Source organism: Bombina bombina, chromosome 8 (genome assembly GCF_027579735.1).
Source record: "Bombina bombina isolate aBomBom1 chromosome 8, aBomBom1.pri, whole genome shotgun sequence".
In the NCBI taxonomy this organism is placed as follows: domain Eukaryota; kingdom Metazoa; phylum Chordata; class Amphibia; order Anura; family Bombinatoridae; genus Bombina; species Bombina bombina.
This window is the reverse complement of record NC_069506.1, coordinates 25,197,837-25,214,093: the sequence shown is the minus strand read 5'-3', so window position 1 is coordinate 25,214,093 and position 16,257 is coordinate 25,197,837. Positions and strand designations below refer to the sequence as shown.

General features: G+C 40.3%; 1 protein-coding gene across 2 annotated transcripts in view; it reads right to left on the bottom strand.

Annotated features, from left to right (window-relative positions):
* Nucleotides 1–13,642: 13,642 nt before the first annotated feature.
* PHC2 (polyhomeotic homolog 2) overlaps nt 13,643–16,257 on the bottom strand; it is a 218,668-nt gene continuing 216,053 nt past the window's right edge. For both annotated transcript variants that reach the window (XM_053690193.1, XM_053690194.1), the window contains one exon: nt 13,643–14,501. In XM_053690193.1, coding sequence (XP_053546168.1) covers nt 14,347–14,501 — 155 coding nt within the window. In that variant the 3' untranslated portion in view covers nt 13,643–14,346. The remainder of the gene's footprint in view (nt 14,502–16,257) is intronic.

Here is a 16,257-nt window from a genome sequence, read left to right as displayed (position 1 = left end):
ATCTGGCTTTAACCCTTATTGAAACATCCTGACTGCAGATTAATAAACAACACAGCTTCCACAGTGAAACTGGAACTTCCACAGAACAGGCTGTGCATTCATTACAGCTCTGCCACACTACAAGTGCAACACAAGACAAGGTACAAGTAATCTCTGCAAATAAAATAGCAATACTGCATGAGCATATGTATAACTGTTAACAGAACCTGGTTACTAGTTAAATATTTATGTGTTACACTGCATAAGACTCTGAGAGTTAATAGAACCATTACTACACCTGCAACTTAAGAACTAAAGCTAACTTAATATTGAGAACAATTTCTACAAATCCTATTCAAGTTTGCTTAACCCTAACTGCATAATCTGGGGTGTGGCAAAATAAACCACTAAACTATCACTATTAGGTGAGAATATCACTAAGCCATAGTGATATTCCTTTACAATAGTGAAACAAAACAATTATTAATAAATTAAGATCTGTGAATTGTGTTCCATCGTTAACTTCATATTTGTAGCCTGACATATTACTAAGCCTTAAAAATGGAGCCACCAGATCTACCACAGATAGTTTACAACCTCTCCCAAAAGGTTGATCAGCTTGCTCAGGCGGTTCATGATTTACAAATTGAAAATCAGTCTTTAAGGGGAATTATAAGAGACTCACTTACTACTCATACTGCACCACCTCAGCAAACACCTGAACCTTCAGTTTCACTACCAGAGCTCTTTTCTGGAAACAGGAAGCAGTATAGGCAGTTTAAGAATTCATGTCATTTACTTTATAATCTACGACCTCACAGTTATCCCACAGAGAGGATCAAGGTATTCAGTACTATTTCATTCCTGAGGGGTGAGCCAAGAATCTGGGCTGACAATCTGTGCGAACATAATGACCCAGTGCTAGGATCCCTTTCTGATTTTTTCACATGTATGGATGATCTTTTTCACGACACTGATGTACAAATGTCCGCTGAAGCCTCCATGAGGAACCTTAAGCAAGCCAAGAGACCCGTGGAGGAGTACATCACGGAATTCAAATTATACGCAGCTGATTCGGAATGGAGTCAGATTGCACTTCGAAACCAGTTCCGTTTAGGCCTCTCGGAGAGCTTGAAAGATGAAATCGCCAGGATAGAACTCCCAAAAACCCTAGAAGGAATGATGAATGCTGCAAAACAATTGGATCGCAGACTGCGAGAAAGGAAGGCAGAAAGGTTTTCTGCAGATGTCCGACCAAAACCTTCTATCTATTCCCCACCTCAACCAACCCAACATAGTAAACAAACAGCTGTTCCCATGGATATCGGAATAGCCCGTGGTCCTTTAACAACAGAAGAAAGATACCGCAGGAAGAGTAATAATCTGTGCATGTATTGCGCCAATCCTACACATTCAGTCCAGGAGTGTCCCATTTTACAGAAAAACAAGAAATGTAAGTTCAAAGTTACAAGTTATTTATTAAACACCACAAAAACTAAAACTTATTGCATGTTAACTCTCTCCATACAGTGGGACCAAGATCAGCTGACTACTGAAGCCATCATAGGCTCGGGTCTGTTCATAGGACCATTCCCTATAGTTAGAATTGTCAATGAAAACGCAATGACTCTAAAATTACCTGATAGTATTAAGGTCCACCCCACATTTCATGTGTCACTATTGAAACCATACAGAGCCACTCGTCACTCTCAACTCATTCTTCCACCACCTCCTCAGGCACTGGATCCAGACGAATATGAAGTGCATTCCCTGCTGGATTCCAGGTTCCATAGAGGTGAATTACAATATCTGGTACGCTGGAAAAATTATTCAGCTGATGACGACACATGGGAACCTGCAACCAATCTTAGAGCTCAACGGCTGGTCACTCTCTTCCATCGCAGAAATCCAAATCGTCCCAGACCGGCAACTGTGGGACCGTTGCCCTGAGTGGGGGGTCATGTCAGGAACCTAGCTCCTTCTAGGACCCAGCGGAATCCTTCAAGCAACAAACTTGCAGCTTGCCTTTAAAAACCACCCCAAATCAATTCTCTTTGCTTAGTAATTTGGAGTACAAGGCTACCCTATTTACCTGAGCCTAACTACTTTGAATAACTTGTTTTCTGAACTTTTTTCCTCACAGGAACTTTTTGATACTTTGTTCAACTTTAACTGGAATTCATCCAAACAACTGCAGTGTTCATTAACTTAGGAGCTGACATGCAATCAATTGAATGAACTGCCTGAACCAAACTGCAAGTATTATTCTATGTGTTCTAATGCTTTGTTACTTGGAGAACTTTCACTGTGTAGTTAGTATTTAAAGGAGAGTTACCACAGAACTTGTCACTGAAAATCTGGCTTTAACCCTTATTGAAACATCCTGACTGCAGATTAATAAACAACACAGCTTCCACAGTGAAACTGGAACTTCCACAGAACAGGCTGTGCATTCATTACAGCTCTGCCACACTACAAGTGCAACACAAGACAAGGTACAAGTAATCTCTGCAAATAAAATAGCAATACTGCATGAGCATATGTATAACTGTTAACAGAACCTGGTTACTAGTTAAATATTTATGTGTTACACTGCATAAGACTCTGAGAGTTAATAGAACCATTACTACACCTGCAACTTAAGAACTAAAGCTAACTTAATATTGAGAACAATTTCTACAAATCCTATTCAAGTTTGCTTAACCCTAACTGCATAATCTGGGGTGTGGCAAAATAAACCACTAAACTATCACTATTAGGTGAGAATATCACTAAGCCATAGTGATATTCCTTTACAATAGTGAAACAAAACAATTATTAATAAATTAAGATCTGTGAATTGTGTTCCATCGTTAACTTCATATTTGTAGCCTGACAGGACATTAAATTACTTTCTTGGAAAGTTTTGTTCCTTTTGGCCATCTCTTCTGCTAGAAGAGTTTCTGAATTATCTGCTCTTTCGTGTGAGTCTCCTTTTCTGATTTTTCATCAGGATAAGGCGGTGTTGCGAACTTCTTTTTAATTTTTACATAAAGTTGTGAATTCCAACAACATTAGTAGAGAAATTGTGGTTCCTTCATTATGTCCTAATCCTAAGAATTCTAAGGAGAAATCGTTGCATTCTTTGGATGTTGTTAGAGCTTTGAAATATTATGTTGAAGCTACGAAATCTTTCTGTAAGACTTCTAGTCTATTTGTTATCTTTTCCGGTTCTAGGAAAGGCCAGAAAGCTTCTGCCATTTCTTTGGCATCTTGGTTGAAATCTTTAATTCATCTTGCCTATGTTGAGTCGGGTAAAATTCCGCCTCAGAGAATTACAGCTCATTCTACTAGATCAGTATCTACTTCCTGGGCGTTTAGGAATGAAGCTTCGGTTGACCAGATCTGCAAAGCAGCAACTTGGTCCTCTTTGCATACTTTTCCTAAATTCTACCATTTTGATGTATTTTCTTCTTCTGAAGCAATTTTTGGTAGAAAAGTTCTTCAGGCAGCGGTTTCAGTTTGAATCTTCTGCTTAGGTTTTTCATTAAACTTTATTTTGGGTGTGGATTATTTTCAGCAGGAATTGGCTGTCTTTATTTTATCCCTCCCTCTCTAGTGACTCTTGTGTGGAAAGATCCACATCTTGGGTAGTCATTATCCCATACGTCACTAGCTCATGGACTCTTGTTAATTACATGAAAGAAAACATAATTTATGTAAGAACTTACCTGATAAATTCATTTCTTTCATATTAACAAGAGTCCATGAGGCCCACCCTTTTTTTGGGGTGGTTATGATTTTTTTGTATAAAGCACAATTATTCCAATTCCTTATTCTATATGCTTCGCACTTTTTTTCTTATCACCCCACTTCTTGGCTATTCGTTAAACTGATTTGTGGGTGTGGTGAGGGGTGTATTTATAGGCATTTTAAGGTTTGGGAAACTTTGCCCCTCCTGGTAGGAATGTATATCCCATACGTCACTAGCTCATGGACTCTTGTTAATATGAAAGAAATGAATTTATCAGGTAAGTTCTTACATAAATTATGTTTTCCTGTTGGGGAGGAGAATATCCCACAAGTAAGGATGACGCCGTGGACCGGACACACCGTTGGAGAAAGTAATTTATCAGGTAAGCATAAATTCTGTTTTTTACTAGACTGTCCCTTTAAGAGCTCTGGTGTAGGGTGTCTTTGCCTCCTCCTGGTGGCCAAGTGATGTAGTTCCCAAGAGTAAGGTCTTGAGGTCTCTCACTGCCAAGAAATAAATAAAATGTTTTCTGTCCCTCCGGCTTCTAGTTGTGTAGCCAGATCTATTAATATTTGGGTGGAATTTACCACTGAGTTACTACTACAGCATGAATCTCTCTCCTTAATCATATTTAGATCATCTTTTTCAATCAGCCAATCGGTTTATCTGTAATACTTTGTTAGACTACTACTAATGAAAGGTACCAATTAGTTTGATTACACTTTATGGACCAATCAAAGTTATGCCTAACATGCATACCCACCACCTGGCGACTCCTTCCTCTCCATGATCGCTAACAGTTCTTCTCTATTTAAGACCGTAAGTTATACAGCAATGTTATGCCTGATGAAACGGCGGAGTTACACGCAGAGAAACGCGTTGCACACTATTTGCAGACATATATGACATATGTACTCCTGTTCAGCACCTTAGTACTTTGTTCGATTTTACTTTGTTTTTATCAAATAAATGTTTTTAGGAGTGTTGCCGCTATCAGACAGTTGAAGTGTCTGGGTGTCAGCTAACTGACAGGCTGAGATTTGACAGTGTGCCTTTGCTTGCGCAAGAGAGTGCTTTCTTCCAATGCGAGTACCCTTGTTTCCAGTACCCTGAGGTCACAGATTGTTGAAGATTGATACACACATGGGCGCCTCTTTGTTTTTTTGCAGGCTTTGTTAGATGCATTATACCAGAGTCTTGGCAGTTTACAGTGAGATCTATTTGTGAAATCTGGTCAGCTGACAATGTCTAAGCACAGACAAACATTATATGAAAACGTTAAATAGAAAGATTTTATAAAGAAACCCCCATGTTAAAAAGCAAAAGCCTTGTTTGCCACCTTTGTTTAACCACTAGCTTTGTATTCTTCATAAAAAACCCCAAAGGGTTTAACTTGTTTCTGCACAAAAATGGCTTGTGATTTTAAGCCAAGCTGAAAGATATTGCTAAGCTCTATATGTTTTGAGTGGGTTCAATATACTATTTAATTTGGATATAAAATAATTCTCACTTAAACTTCCTGATTATATAGAAAGCTGGCATAGGGAATTGAATAAGACTATCAGAGAAGCAGAGTGGGTTAAATTTTTTAATACAAGAAAATCTTCATCCTCAGCTAGATTTTTAGAGACAAATTACAAACTCCTGACTAGGTGGTACTTGACACCTACCAGACTTAAATGCATTTTCCTTGCCTCGTCTGACCTTTGTTGGAGGGGTTGTGGGGAAAGGGGGACGATGACACACATATGGTGGGCATGTCCTAAATTGTCACCTTTTTGGGAGGGCATACAGAATATCCTACAAGTCATAATGGGGCGGGGGGATTCCTATCAGCTAGACAAAGACAACGGCCCTACTGAACCTGTTACCTAAATGTAAATGTAAATTAAGAACACAACTAATTCAGTTGGCATTGAATACTGCTAGGTCCTTAGTCGCTAGGCTCTGGAAATCTCAAATCTGCCCGACCCTAAAGGACTGGCACTCTCACATGACAGATACCTTGAGAATGGAAGAATACAATTTCTTTAAATCGAATAGGTTAGAATTCTTCCATGATTTAAAATTCATCTGGGATGAAATCCAAAATGATCTGAGGATAGAAGGGGGGAGCTTTACACAAGTTAAGGAGTGACCTAGGAGGAATGACAGGCCTAGTGTTATCTTAGAGAGGTATGGCTGACGTGGTCCCACCCCTGCCTGATACTCTAATAATGACCTCTTTAGCTTAGCACTTCTCTCAAAGGTTGATAGTTAAATACAAAGTCGAGGGATACCACTAGATGGGTAGAATATATACAAAGTGATCTTAAATTAAAGGATTACTTTCTGTTATAATTTTTAAGCTAAACAACTAACATATTAAAGTTAATAAACATTAATTAAAACCTACTGACCTATATTTTCTCCAAAACGAAGTTTCATAACGTTCTAAAAGTTATATCTTTTATTCGCCGATGATGTCACGTTATCCTGCCCACTATTTTCAGCACTGCATGTTCAAAATACTTAAACCAATAACTTTGTGTTTAAAGCGCCATTTTGAAACCTAGGTATTGTAAACGGATTGGTACAGAGCAAAGGATACCCACGGAGTGGGTTTGGAAAACAATTAAATTTGCAGACAAGATTTCTGATATACGGTAGAGATATGTGAATGAAATGCTATTGATAAAAACTGTATTTGAGGTAGTTAGTTAGTAACAGGCATAGACAATATTTACTTACAGTGGCCCTTTAAGAAATTTCGGCATAGTTTTGTTGTTGTTTGAGTTATGTTTTGTACATTGGTGTCATTGTCAATCACCATGCATTTATATGGAGTGGGGCTACTGTTTTCAAATGGACTTATCACGGACAGTCTAGCTCTAATATTTCATTTTACTATACGGGAGTTCGTTCTCCTTTCTTTTGGAGACTGATGGTTTCTCCCTCTTTTGTTTCTGTTTAAACTTTTGTATCAACAATGACATCCTTTTGTACCATGCTGCTAAATAATGATAATAAAAATGATAATAGCTACTTGGTCTTCTTTGCATACCTTTACTAAATTTGACTTTTTTTTATGTTTTAGCTTCTTCCGAGACAGCCTTTGGTAGGAAGGTCTTTCAGGCAATTGTCTCAGTTTTATTTGTTCTTGCCTGATTTATTTTTTATGTGCTTAACAAAATAAATAAAAAAACAAAACCATTTATGCCCTTGTTGGGTTGTGAATTTAATTATCAGTGAACAAAAAAAAAAAGATGTTTACTTTCCTAAGGCATGGAGAATCCACTAATCATTCTAATTACTAGTGGGATATTCAGTCCTGGCCAGCAGGAGGAGGCAAAGAGCACACCAGCAGAGGTGTTAAGTATCACTTCCCTTACCCATAAACCCCAGTAATTCTCTTTGTCTCTGTCAAGGGAGGATGTGCAAAGATGGTGTCTGATGATATTTAATCCTTTAATGGGTACTTTTCCCTTTAAGCAAGGATTGGGGTTATGCTGTGTCTATGTCAATCTCTTTAGTAAGAGTAATGGTGGCTTTTAGCAGTTAGAAGGCAGTGAGGTGGTCCTTGCTTTATTTCTAACAGTATGCTAACCCTTGATAGAAAACAAGTGTTGCTTACTCTGTTTTTTTCTCTGTTTACAGCTCCCTGTAAGAGGTGGGTTACTCAGTCACACCTAAGAAGCTGTTCCTGTCCTGCAGCCGGATCCAAAGGTAAGTGCTCTTCCCTTCTAGGTACTGAAGGGCAGCACTATAGGTTTTTCCTCAGTGGATCACTAGATGGGACTTTATATTCCTGCAAATAGGAATTCCACTTTGAGCAGTATATAATGAATGCACTTTATTTATGTGTAAACTTTATTTCTGAAGGAGTTAATGTTTTGCCTCTTAGATTGAGGCTTATGAGACTGGCAGGATTTTTAGAGGAATTTAATTCCCTCCATTGGGCTTATTTTATTAGGCTCTGTCTATTGAGTATAGACTTTACGGAAGTGGTTACTGTTTTGCGATCCTTTTAAACAAGTCGGACAAACTTTTTTATTTTGGGGGGATTTGTGTTTTATGGAACACCTAGAAACGCGCACTTTAGTCTTGTAGCGCAGTTTCCTTTTCTATTACGCTCAGGATCAAGGCTCTAAAGCTAGCCAATACCTTTATTTGTGATGCCAACATGCAAGTTTTTAGGCTGGGAGCTAAAATTTCCGGTTTGACTGTTTTAGCTCGCAGAGCTCTGTGGTTAAAATCTTGATCTGCAGATGTCACTTCCAAGTCCAAGCTTTTATCTTTGCCTTATAAGTGTAAAACCTTGTTTTGTCCAGCTCTGGCTGAAATAATTTCCGAAATTACATGTGGAAAGGGCACTTTCCTACCTCAGGATAAAAAGAATAAGCCTAAGGGTTGACAGAGTTATAATTTTCGTTCCTTTCGTAACTTTAAGGGACAAAAGTTTTCCTCTTCCAAGTCGGAGCCCTCCTAGTCTTCTTGGAGGTCCAATCAGCCTTTGAATAATGGAAAGCGAGCCAAGAAACCTTCCGCTGATTCTAAATCAGCATGAAGGGACCCTCTTTCTTTCGGCAGGCTTGGATACGCGATGTCCCAGATTCTTGGGCCATAGACGTTCCATGGTTACAGGATAGGATTCAAGTGATTGTTCCATTTCTTCTAGAGGAACAGGGTCTAGGATTCTATTCAAATCTATTTATAGTTCCCAAAAAGGAGGGCACTTTCCGTCCCATACTGGACCTGAAGTGTCTCAACCAATTCCTCAGGGTTCGATCCTTCAAAATGGAGACCATCCGTTCCATTCTTCCTTTGGTACAAGAGGGTCAGTTGATGACGACCATAGATCTGAAGGACGCATATCTTCATGTTCCCATTCACAGGGATCATTACCAGTATCTGAGGTTGGCCTTTCTGGACAAACATTTCCAGTTTGTTGCCCTTCCTTTTGGCCTTGCTACAGCTCCCGGATTTTTCACAAAGGTTCTGGGGGCTCTTCTTGCAGTGGTCAGGTCCCAGAGCATTGCTGTGGCACCTTATCTGGATGACATCTTAGTTCAAGCTCCATCTTTTCAACTAGCAAAATTTCATACAGAGATGTTGTCTATTCTACGTTCCCACAGGTGGAAAGTGAATCTGGAGAAGAGTTCCCTTGTTCCAGATACAAGGGTGTATTTCTTAGGAACAATGATAGATTCCCTGTCCATAAAGATTTTTCTTACCGACGTCATAAAATCAAAACTTCATGTTTCTTGCCTTTCTCTCCAGTCTGCTATTCATCCATCAGTGGCTCAATGCATGGAGGTGATTGGTCTGATGGTTGCCTCCATGGACATCGTTCCTTTTGCTCGGTTCCATCTGAGACATCTGCAACTAGGCATGCTCAGTCAATGGAACGGGGACCACTCAGATCTATTGCAGAGTCTCTCTCTCATGGTGAGTTTCACAGGACCATCTCTCTCGAGGCACATGCTTCCTGGGTGATTGTGACCACAGACGCAAGCCTGTTGGGCTGGGGAAAAGTTTGGGGCTCTTTAAAAACACAGGGCCTGTGGACTCCAGAAGAGTCTTCTCTTCCAATAAACCCATTGGAGTTGAGAGCAATCTTCAATGCCTTGATAGCCTGGCCTCAACTAGCTTTGGTCTGATTTATCAGATTCCAGTCGGACAACATCACCTAGGTGGCTTACATCAACCACCAGGGAGGAACTCGAAGTTCCTTGGCAATGAAGGAGGTTACTGGCATTCTCCAGTGGGCGGAGTCTCATGATTCCCATCTCTCTGCCATCCACATATCAGGGGTGGACAACTGGGAGGCAGGTTTTCTGAGCAGGCAGACTTTTCATCCGGGAGAGTGGGCTCTCCACCCACAGGGTTTTCACAATGATAACTCTCAGGTGGGGGGTTCCGGAGTTGGATCTGATGGAGTCTCGTCAAAACGCCAAGCTTCCAAAGTAAGGATCAAGATCAAGAGATCCTCGCCATTCTGATAGAAGATCTGGCGGTTCCTTGCAACTTCAATCTAGCATACTTGTTTCCTCCATTTGCTCTCCTTTCACGAGTAATAGCTTGCATCAAGCAGGAGAGAGCGTCTGTGATTCTAATAGCTACTGCATGGCCTCACAGGATCTGGTGACAATGTCATCTCTTCCTCCTTGGAGGTTATCTTTGAGGAAGGACCTTCTACTTCAGGGTCCCTTCCTTCATCCAAATCTGGATTCTCTGAAGCTGACTGCTTGGAGATTGAACGTCTAGTTTTGGCTTCTTTGAGAAAGTCATAGATACTATGCTTCAGGCTCATAAACCGGTTACTCGCAGAATTTACCATAAGATATGGCGTAAATACCTTCATTGGTGTGATTAAAAGGATTTCTCTTGAAACAATGTAAGGGTTTCTCGAATGTTGGCTTCTCTTCAGGAGGGCCTGGAGAAAGGTTTGTCAGTCAGTACTCTGAAGGGTCAGATTTCTGCACTGTCTATTCTTTTGCATAAACGTCTGGCAGATTTGCCAGAAGTTTAGTCTTTTGTTCATGCCTTGGTCAGAGTCAGGCCTGTGTTTAAACCTGTTGCTCCTCATTGGAGCCTTAATCTTATTCTTAAAATTTTGCAGCAGGATCCGTTTGAGCCGATGCATTCTGTTGATATTAAGTTTCTATCTTGGAAGGTCTTGTTTCTTATTGCTATTTCTTCTGCTCGCAGAGTTTCCGAACTTTCGGCTTTGCAGTTTGATTCCCCTTACCTTATTTTTCATGCTGATAAGGCGGTCCTACATACTAAGCTGGGGTTTCTCCCTAAGGTAGTGTCGGATCTCAATATTAATCAGGAAATTGTTGTTCCTTCTTTTTGTCCTAATCCTTCTTCACAATAGGAACTTCTTTTGCATAACTTGGATTCTTGTGCGTGGTCTAAAATGTTACCTTCAAGCAACTAAAGATTTTCAGCAGACTTCTGCCCTGTTTGTTGTTTTCTCTGGTAAGCGTAAGGGTCAGAAGGCCACTTCTGCCACTCTTTCTCTCTGGTTGAGAAGTATTATTAGTTTAGCTTATGAGACGGCTGGACAGCAGCCTCCTGAGAGAATTACGGCTCATTCCACTAGGGCTGTCTCCTCTTTCAAAGATAAAGCTTCAGTGGAGCAAATTTGCAAGGCAGCCACTTGGTCCTCACTGCATACCTTTTCCAAATTCTATAAATTTGATAACTTTTGCCTCGGCTGAGGCTTCTTTTGGGAGACTAGTTCTTCAAGCGGTGGTGCCTTCTGTTTAGGTCCGCCTGTCTTGATCTCCCTCCCTTTTCATTCTGTGTCCTCTAGCTTGGGTATTGGTTTCCACTAGTAATTCAAATGATTTTTGGACTCTCCATGCCATAGGAAAGAAAACAAAATGTATGCTTACCTGATAAATTTATTTAATTCCAGGCATGGAGAGTCCACGACCCGCCATTATTTACGTTCAAGCTGCAGTTTTTTGTTAAAACCTCAGGCACCTCTATACTTTTGTGTTATCTTGTTTTTCCATTTTTCTTCGGCCAAATGACTGGGGGTTATGGATAATCTCTGAACTCAGCATCTAGTCCCCTACCTGCCCCTGTAGTGTACTTGTGTATCTAGTCCCCTACCTGCCCCTGTAGTGTACTTGTGTATCTAGTCCCCTACCTGCCCCTGTAGTGTACTTGTGTATCTAGTCCCCTACCTGCCCCTGTAGTGTACTTGTGTATCTAGTCCCCTACCTGCCCCTGTAGTGTACTTGTGTATCTAGTCCCCTACCTGCCCCTGTAGTGTACTTGTGTATCTAGTCCCCTACCTGCCCCTGTAGTGTACTTGTGTATCTAGTCCCCTACCTAGCCCTGTAGTGTACTTGTGTATCTAGTCTCCTACCTGCCCCTGTAGTGTACTTGTGTATCTAATCCCCTACCTGGCCCTGTAGTGTACTTGTGTATCTAGTCCCCTACCTGCCCCTGTAGTGTACTTGTGTATCTAGTCCCCTACCTGCCCCTGTAGTGTACTTGTGTATCTAGTCCCCTACCTGCCCCTGTAGTGCACTTGTGTATCTAGTCCCCTACCTGCCCCTGTAGTGCACTTGTGTATCTAGTCCCCTACCTGCCCCTGTAGTGCACTTGTGTATCTAGTCCCCTACCTGCCCCTGTAGTGCACTTGTGTATCTAGTCCCCTACCTGCCCCTGTAGTGCACTTGTGTATCTAGTCCCCTACCTGCCCCTGTAGTGCACTTGTGTATCTAGTCACCTACCTGCCCCTGTAGTGTACTTGTGTATCAGTCTCCAGCTTGTCTCAGCTGTCCCTGTGTATCCGGTTACCAACCTACAGTTTACCAGCATATACAGACTTCTGCCTGCCACATTTATACCAAAGAAACATATGTCCAGTTTGTCTTGGTTTTACCAATGGATCCAGCTTACCACTGTATCCAGACTATTGCCTGTCACTATCAGTGTATTCTAGATCCAGCTTAATCCGAAACCTTGCCGGTCACAGTTATAATAGTGAATCTTGTCTTCATCTTGTGTCTGTTTACCATTTTGTACCATACACCAAATAGTGAGGTAGGTTCCGGAGAATGCACTTGTGTAGAACATTACTGCCATATTACACAAGACACATGCACGCTAATGAGCCTACCTCAGTGTGGAGATCACTAAAAAGATACATTTACCATCATAATGAAATCAACATTTACAGTCCATGGACATACCCCTTAAAAAGCCTCTGAAATGTATCTTAGATCCTTTGCTACGGCCAGTTTGGATATGAATGTAAATAGGCTTCTGCACTAATCAAGTGACCATTAAGTATGTAAGAATTCTGGATCCTGCAATATGCAATTAAGGGACAGTGAAGTCAAAATTAAATTATGACTCAAAGCATGTGCTCTTAAGCAACTAATTTACTTCTATTATCAAATTGACTTTCGTCTCTTTATGTCCTTTGTTGATAGGCATACTTAGGTAGACTCAGAAGCAGCAATGCACTACTGGGAGCTAGCTGCTGATTGGTGGCTACACATATGCCTCATCTTTGGATCTCCCAGTGTGTTTATCTAGTAGTGCATTGCTGCTTCTTCAACAAGGATACGAAGAGAATTAAACAAATTATGGAAAGCATTTTAGTAAAACAAATATCATAATAGAATCAAATGAATAAATTGTTTAAAATGATATGCTCTAACTGTCTAATGAAAGATAAATTGTGGGTTGTATGGCCCTATTAGAGAAAATCCTAAAATCAAAATTTTAAGAGTTAAAGGGATATAAAAGGTCAAAATTGAATTGGATGCATTTCAATTCGAAGCATTTTTGCAATATACTTTAATTAGATAAAATGTTTCTAGTAAAAGTTATGATTGTTTTTCCAGTGGCATACGCACATATGCTGCGAGGGCCGTGCACTAGTATTCACACAGCATGCTTGCTCAGAGATATGACAGTGGTGCGTATTGCTTCTGAAAATGTAACGCGTCATACAAGCCACTGCTGACTCTCTGCGAAGGTGTGCGGTGTTTGAATACTGGTGCACGGGCCCTCACAGGATATGTGCGTATGCTGCAGAAAAACAGTTTAACTTTAATTAGAGGCATTTTTGCTAATGGATGTATATTGCAAAAATGTTTCTATTTCTAATTGAAATGCATCTATGCACATTTCCTTTTTGACCTATCTTGACCAAAAAGCTGGCAAAATAATGAAAGCATTTTTTAACTAGGTATACTTTATCATTTTATGGGAAAATTGATTTGTAATGTAAAATATACATCTTGTCAGGACGGCGAGTCCACTTCACAGCATTTATCATTGTTGGTCATGCTCAAAAAGATCAGTAACTGACCAATGGGACAGCAAGGCACAAGTTTTCTTAAACTGCTCAGTGACTCTCTATTTTAATGTAACCAATATGGAACATTATGAATGACAACAACCGTACACAATATGTAAAATAGGATTAGCTCCCGCGCATCACTTTCTATTTATTCTGAAAAGAAAAAAGAAAAATCTACAAAGCTGTAAAACCTCGGGCATCACATTTAAGAAATTTCTGTAGTTGACAACCACCAGCTACTCGAATACTTTTTTTCCTCCTTGATGGTTAAAACCTTATAGGAAATATCAGTAGTGCATTGTAGTTCTTCCCACAGGAGAAATTGTCCTGAAATACTTAGAAACCAGCAACATCTTCTGATTACAAAACACTAAATTGTTTACAGCACATGTCCGGAGAAAAACAAAATTCCTTTAAAAAAAAAAAAATTGTATAAAAAAAATTATGAAATCATAAATAAAGTTGTGTCCACTCGTATCCAGTTATTTTTTTATAGGGTTTTATACAAAAGCGTCTTCCACATGTGGACAATGACGTTAATATTTCATCCATACTTTCATAGAAGTGAAGGAAACATTGAACACTTGTAACTTTGGCCTCAGGAAATTACATTTCCTATTTCTAGTGTGGCTATGATACCTGGTACAGAACAGCCATCAGATGCCTCAGCATTGCTATTCTCACACATTGTTTTACTGTCCCATCACAGCACCATCATGGACAAGGGAAGTGTGTGCAGCACCATCTCACACAGAAGACCGACAAAATACTAAATGTGTCCAAACGTTATTTTTCTCCATTTGGAAATCCAGTATATCTAGGAGTCTTTCAGCATACTGATTCGGGCATAGATCTTTAGTGCTGGTCCCAGTTTAATGTTCATAGTACTCATGAGATGGTCCTCCTTAAGCAACAGCAAGGCTTGGCCGTCTATCTCTTGTGCTCTGAATTCCTCAGAAATCTCTTGGCAGCCTGTGTGGCCAGAAGAAAATATTATGTTATTAGAACTGTACTGAATTCATGTCAAAATAAATTACTCAAACTTTGCTTTAAATCAGGAGGGTTCCCAATAATAAAATAAATACACTATATATAGTATTTTGTTTTACAAAGTTAACCAAAAGGACGCTGCTTTCTACACCCCTGCAGTAGCTGCAATTATCCGGCATCACCCTGTACTAGAGTAGTTGGTGTACACACAATTTTATTCATGCATATGGGCGGTAAGGGAAGTGACATCACACATAAAATTTTATTCATGCATATGGGCGGTAAGGGAAGTGACAACACACCTAAAATTTTATTCATGCATATGGGCGGTAAGGGAAGTGACATCACACATAAAATTTTATTCATGCATATGGGCAGTAAGGGAAGTGACATCACACATAAAATGTTATTCATGCACATGGGCGGTAAGGGAAGTGACATCACACACACACAAAATTTTATTCATGCATATGGGCGGTAAGGGAAGTGACATTCACACATAAAAACAGAATTTATGTTTACCTGATAAATTACTTTCTCCAACGGTGTGTCCGGTCCACGGCGTCATCCTTACTTGTGGGATATTCTCTTCCCCAACAGGAAATGGCAAAGAGCCCAGCAAAGCTGGTCACATGATCCCTCCTAGGCTCCGCCTACCCCAGTCATTCGACCGACGTTAAGGAGGAATATTTGCATAGGAGAAACCATATGGTACCGTGGTGACTGTAGTTAAAGAAAATAAATTATCAGACCTGATTAAAAAAACCAGGGCGGGCCGTGGACCGGACACACCGTTGGAGAAAGTAATTTATCAGGTAAACATAAATTCTGTTTTCTCCAACATAGGTGTGTCCGGTCCACGGCGTCATCCTTACTTGTGGGAACCAATACCAAAGCTTTAGGACACGGATGAAGGGAGGGATCAAATCAGGTCACCTAAATGGAAGGCACCACGGTTTGCAAAACCTTTCTCCCAAAAATAGCCTCAGAAGAAGCAAAAGTATCAAACTTGTAAAATTTGGTAAAAGTGTGCAGTGAAGACCAAGTCGCTGCCCTACATATCTGATCAACAGAAGCCTCGTTCTTGAAGGCCCATGTGGAAGCCACAGCCCTAGTGGAATGAGCTGTGATTCTTTCGGGAGGCTGCCGTCCGGCAGTCTCGTAAGCCAATCTGATGATGCTTTTAATCCAAAAAGAGAGAGAGGTAGAAGTTGCTTTTTGACCTCTCCTTTTACCGGAATAAACAACAAACAAGGAAGATGTTTGTCTAAAATCCTTTGTAGCATCTAAATAGAATTTTAGAGCGCGAACAACATCCAAATTGTGCAACAAACGTTCCTTCTTTGAAACTGGTTTCGGACACAGAGAAGGTACGATAATCTCCTGGTTAATGTTTTTGTTAGAAACAACTTTTGGAAGAAACCCAGGTTTAGTACGTAAAACCACCTTATCTGCATGGAACACCAGATAAGGAGGAGAACACTGCAGAGCAGATAATTCTGAAACTCTTCTAGCAGAAGAAATTGCAACTAAAAACAAAACTTTCCAAGATAATAACTTAATATCAACGGAATGTAAGGGTTCAAACGGAACCCCCTGAAGAACTGAAAGAACTAAATTGAGACTCCAAGGAGGAGTCAAAGGTTTGTAAACAGGCTTAATTCTAACCAGAGCCTGAACAAAGGCTTGAACATCTGGCACAGCTGCCAGCTTTTTGTGAAGTAACACAGACAAGGCA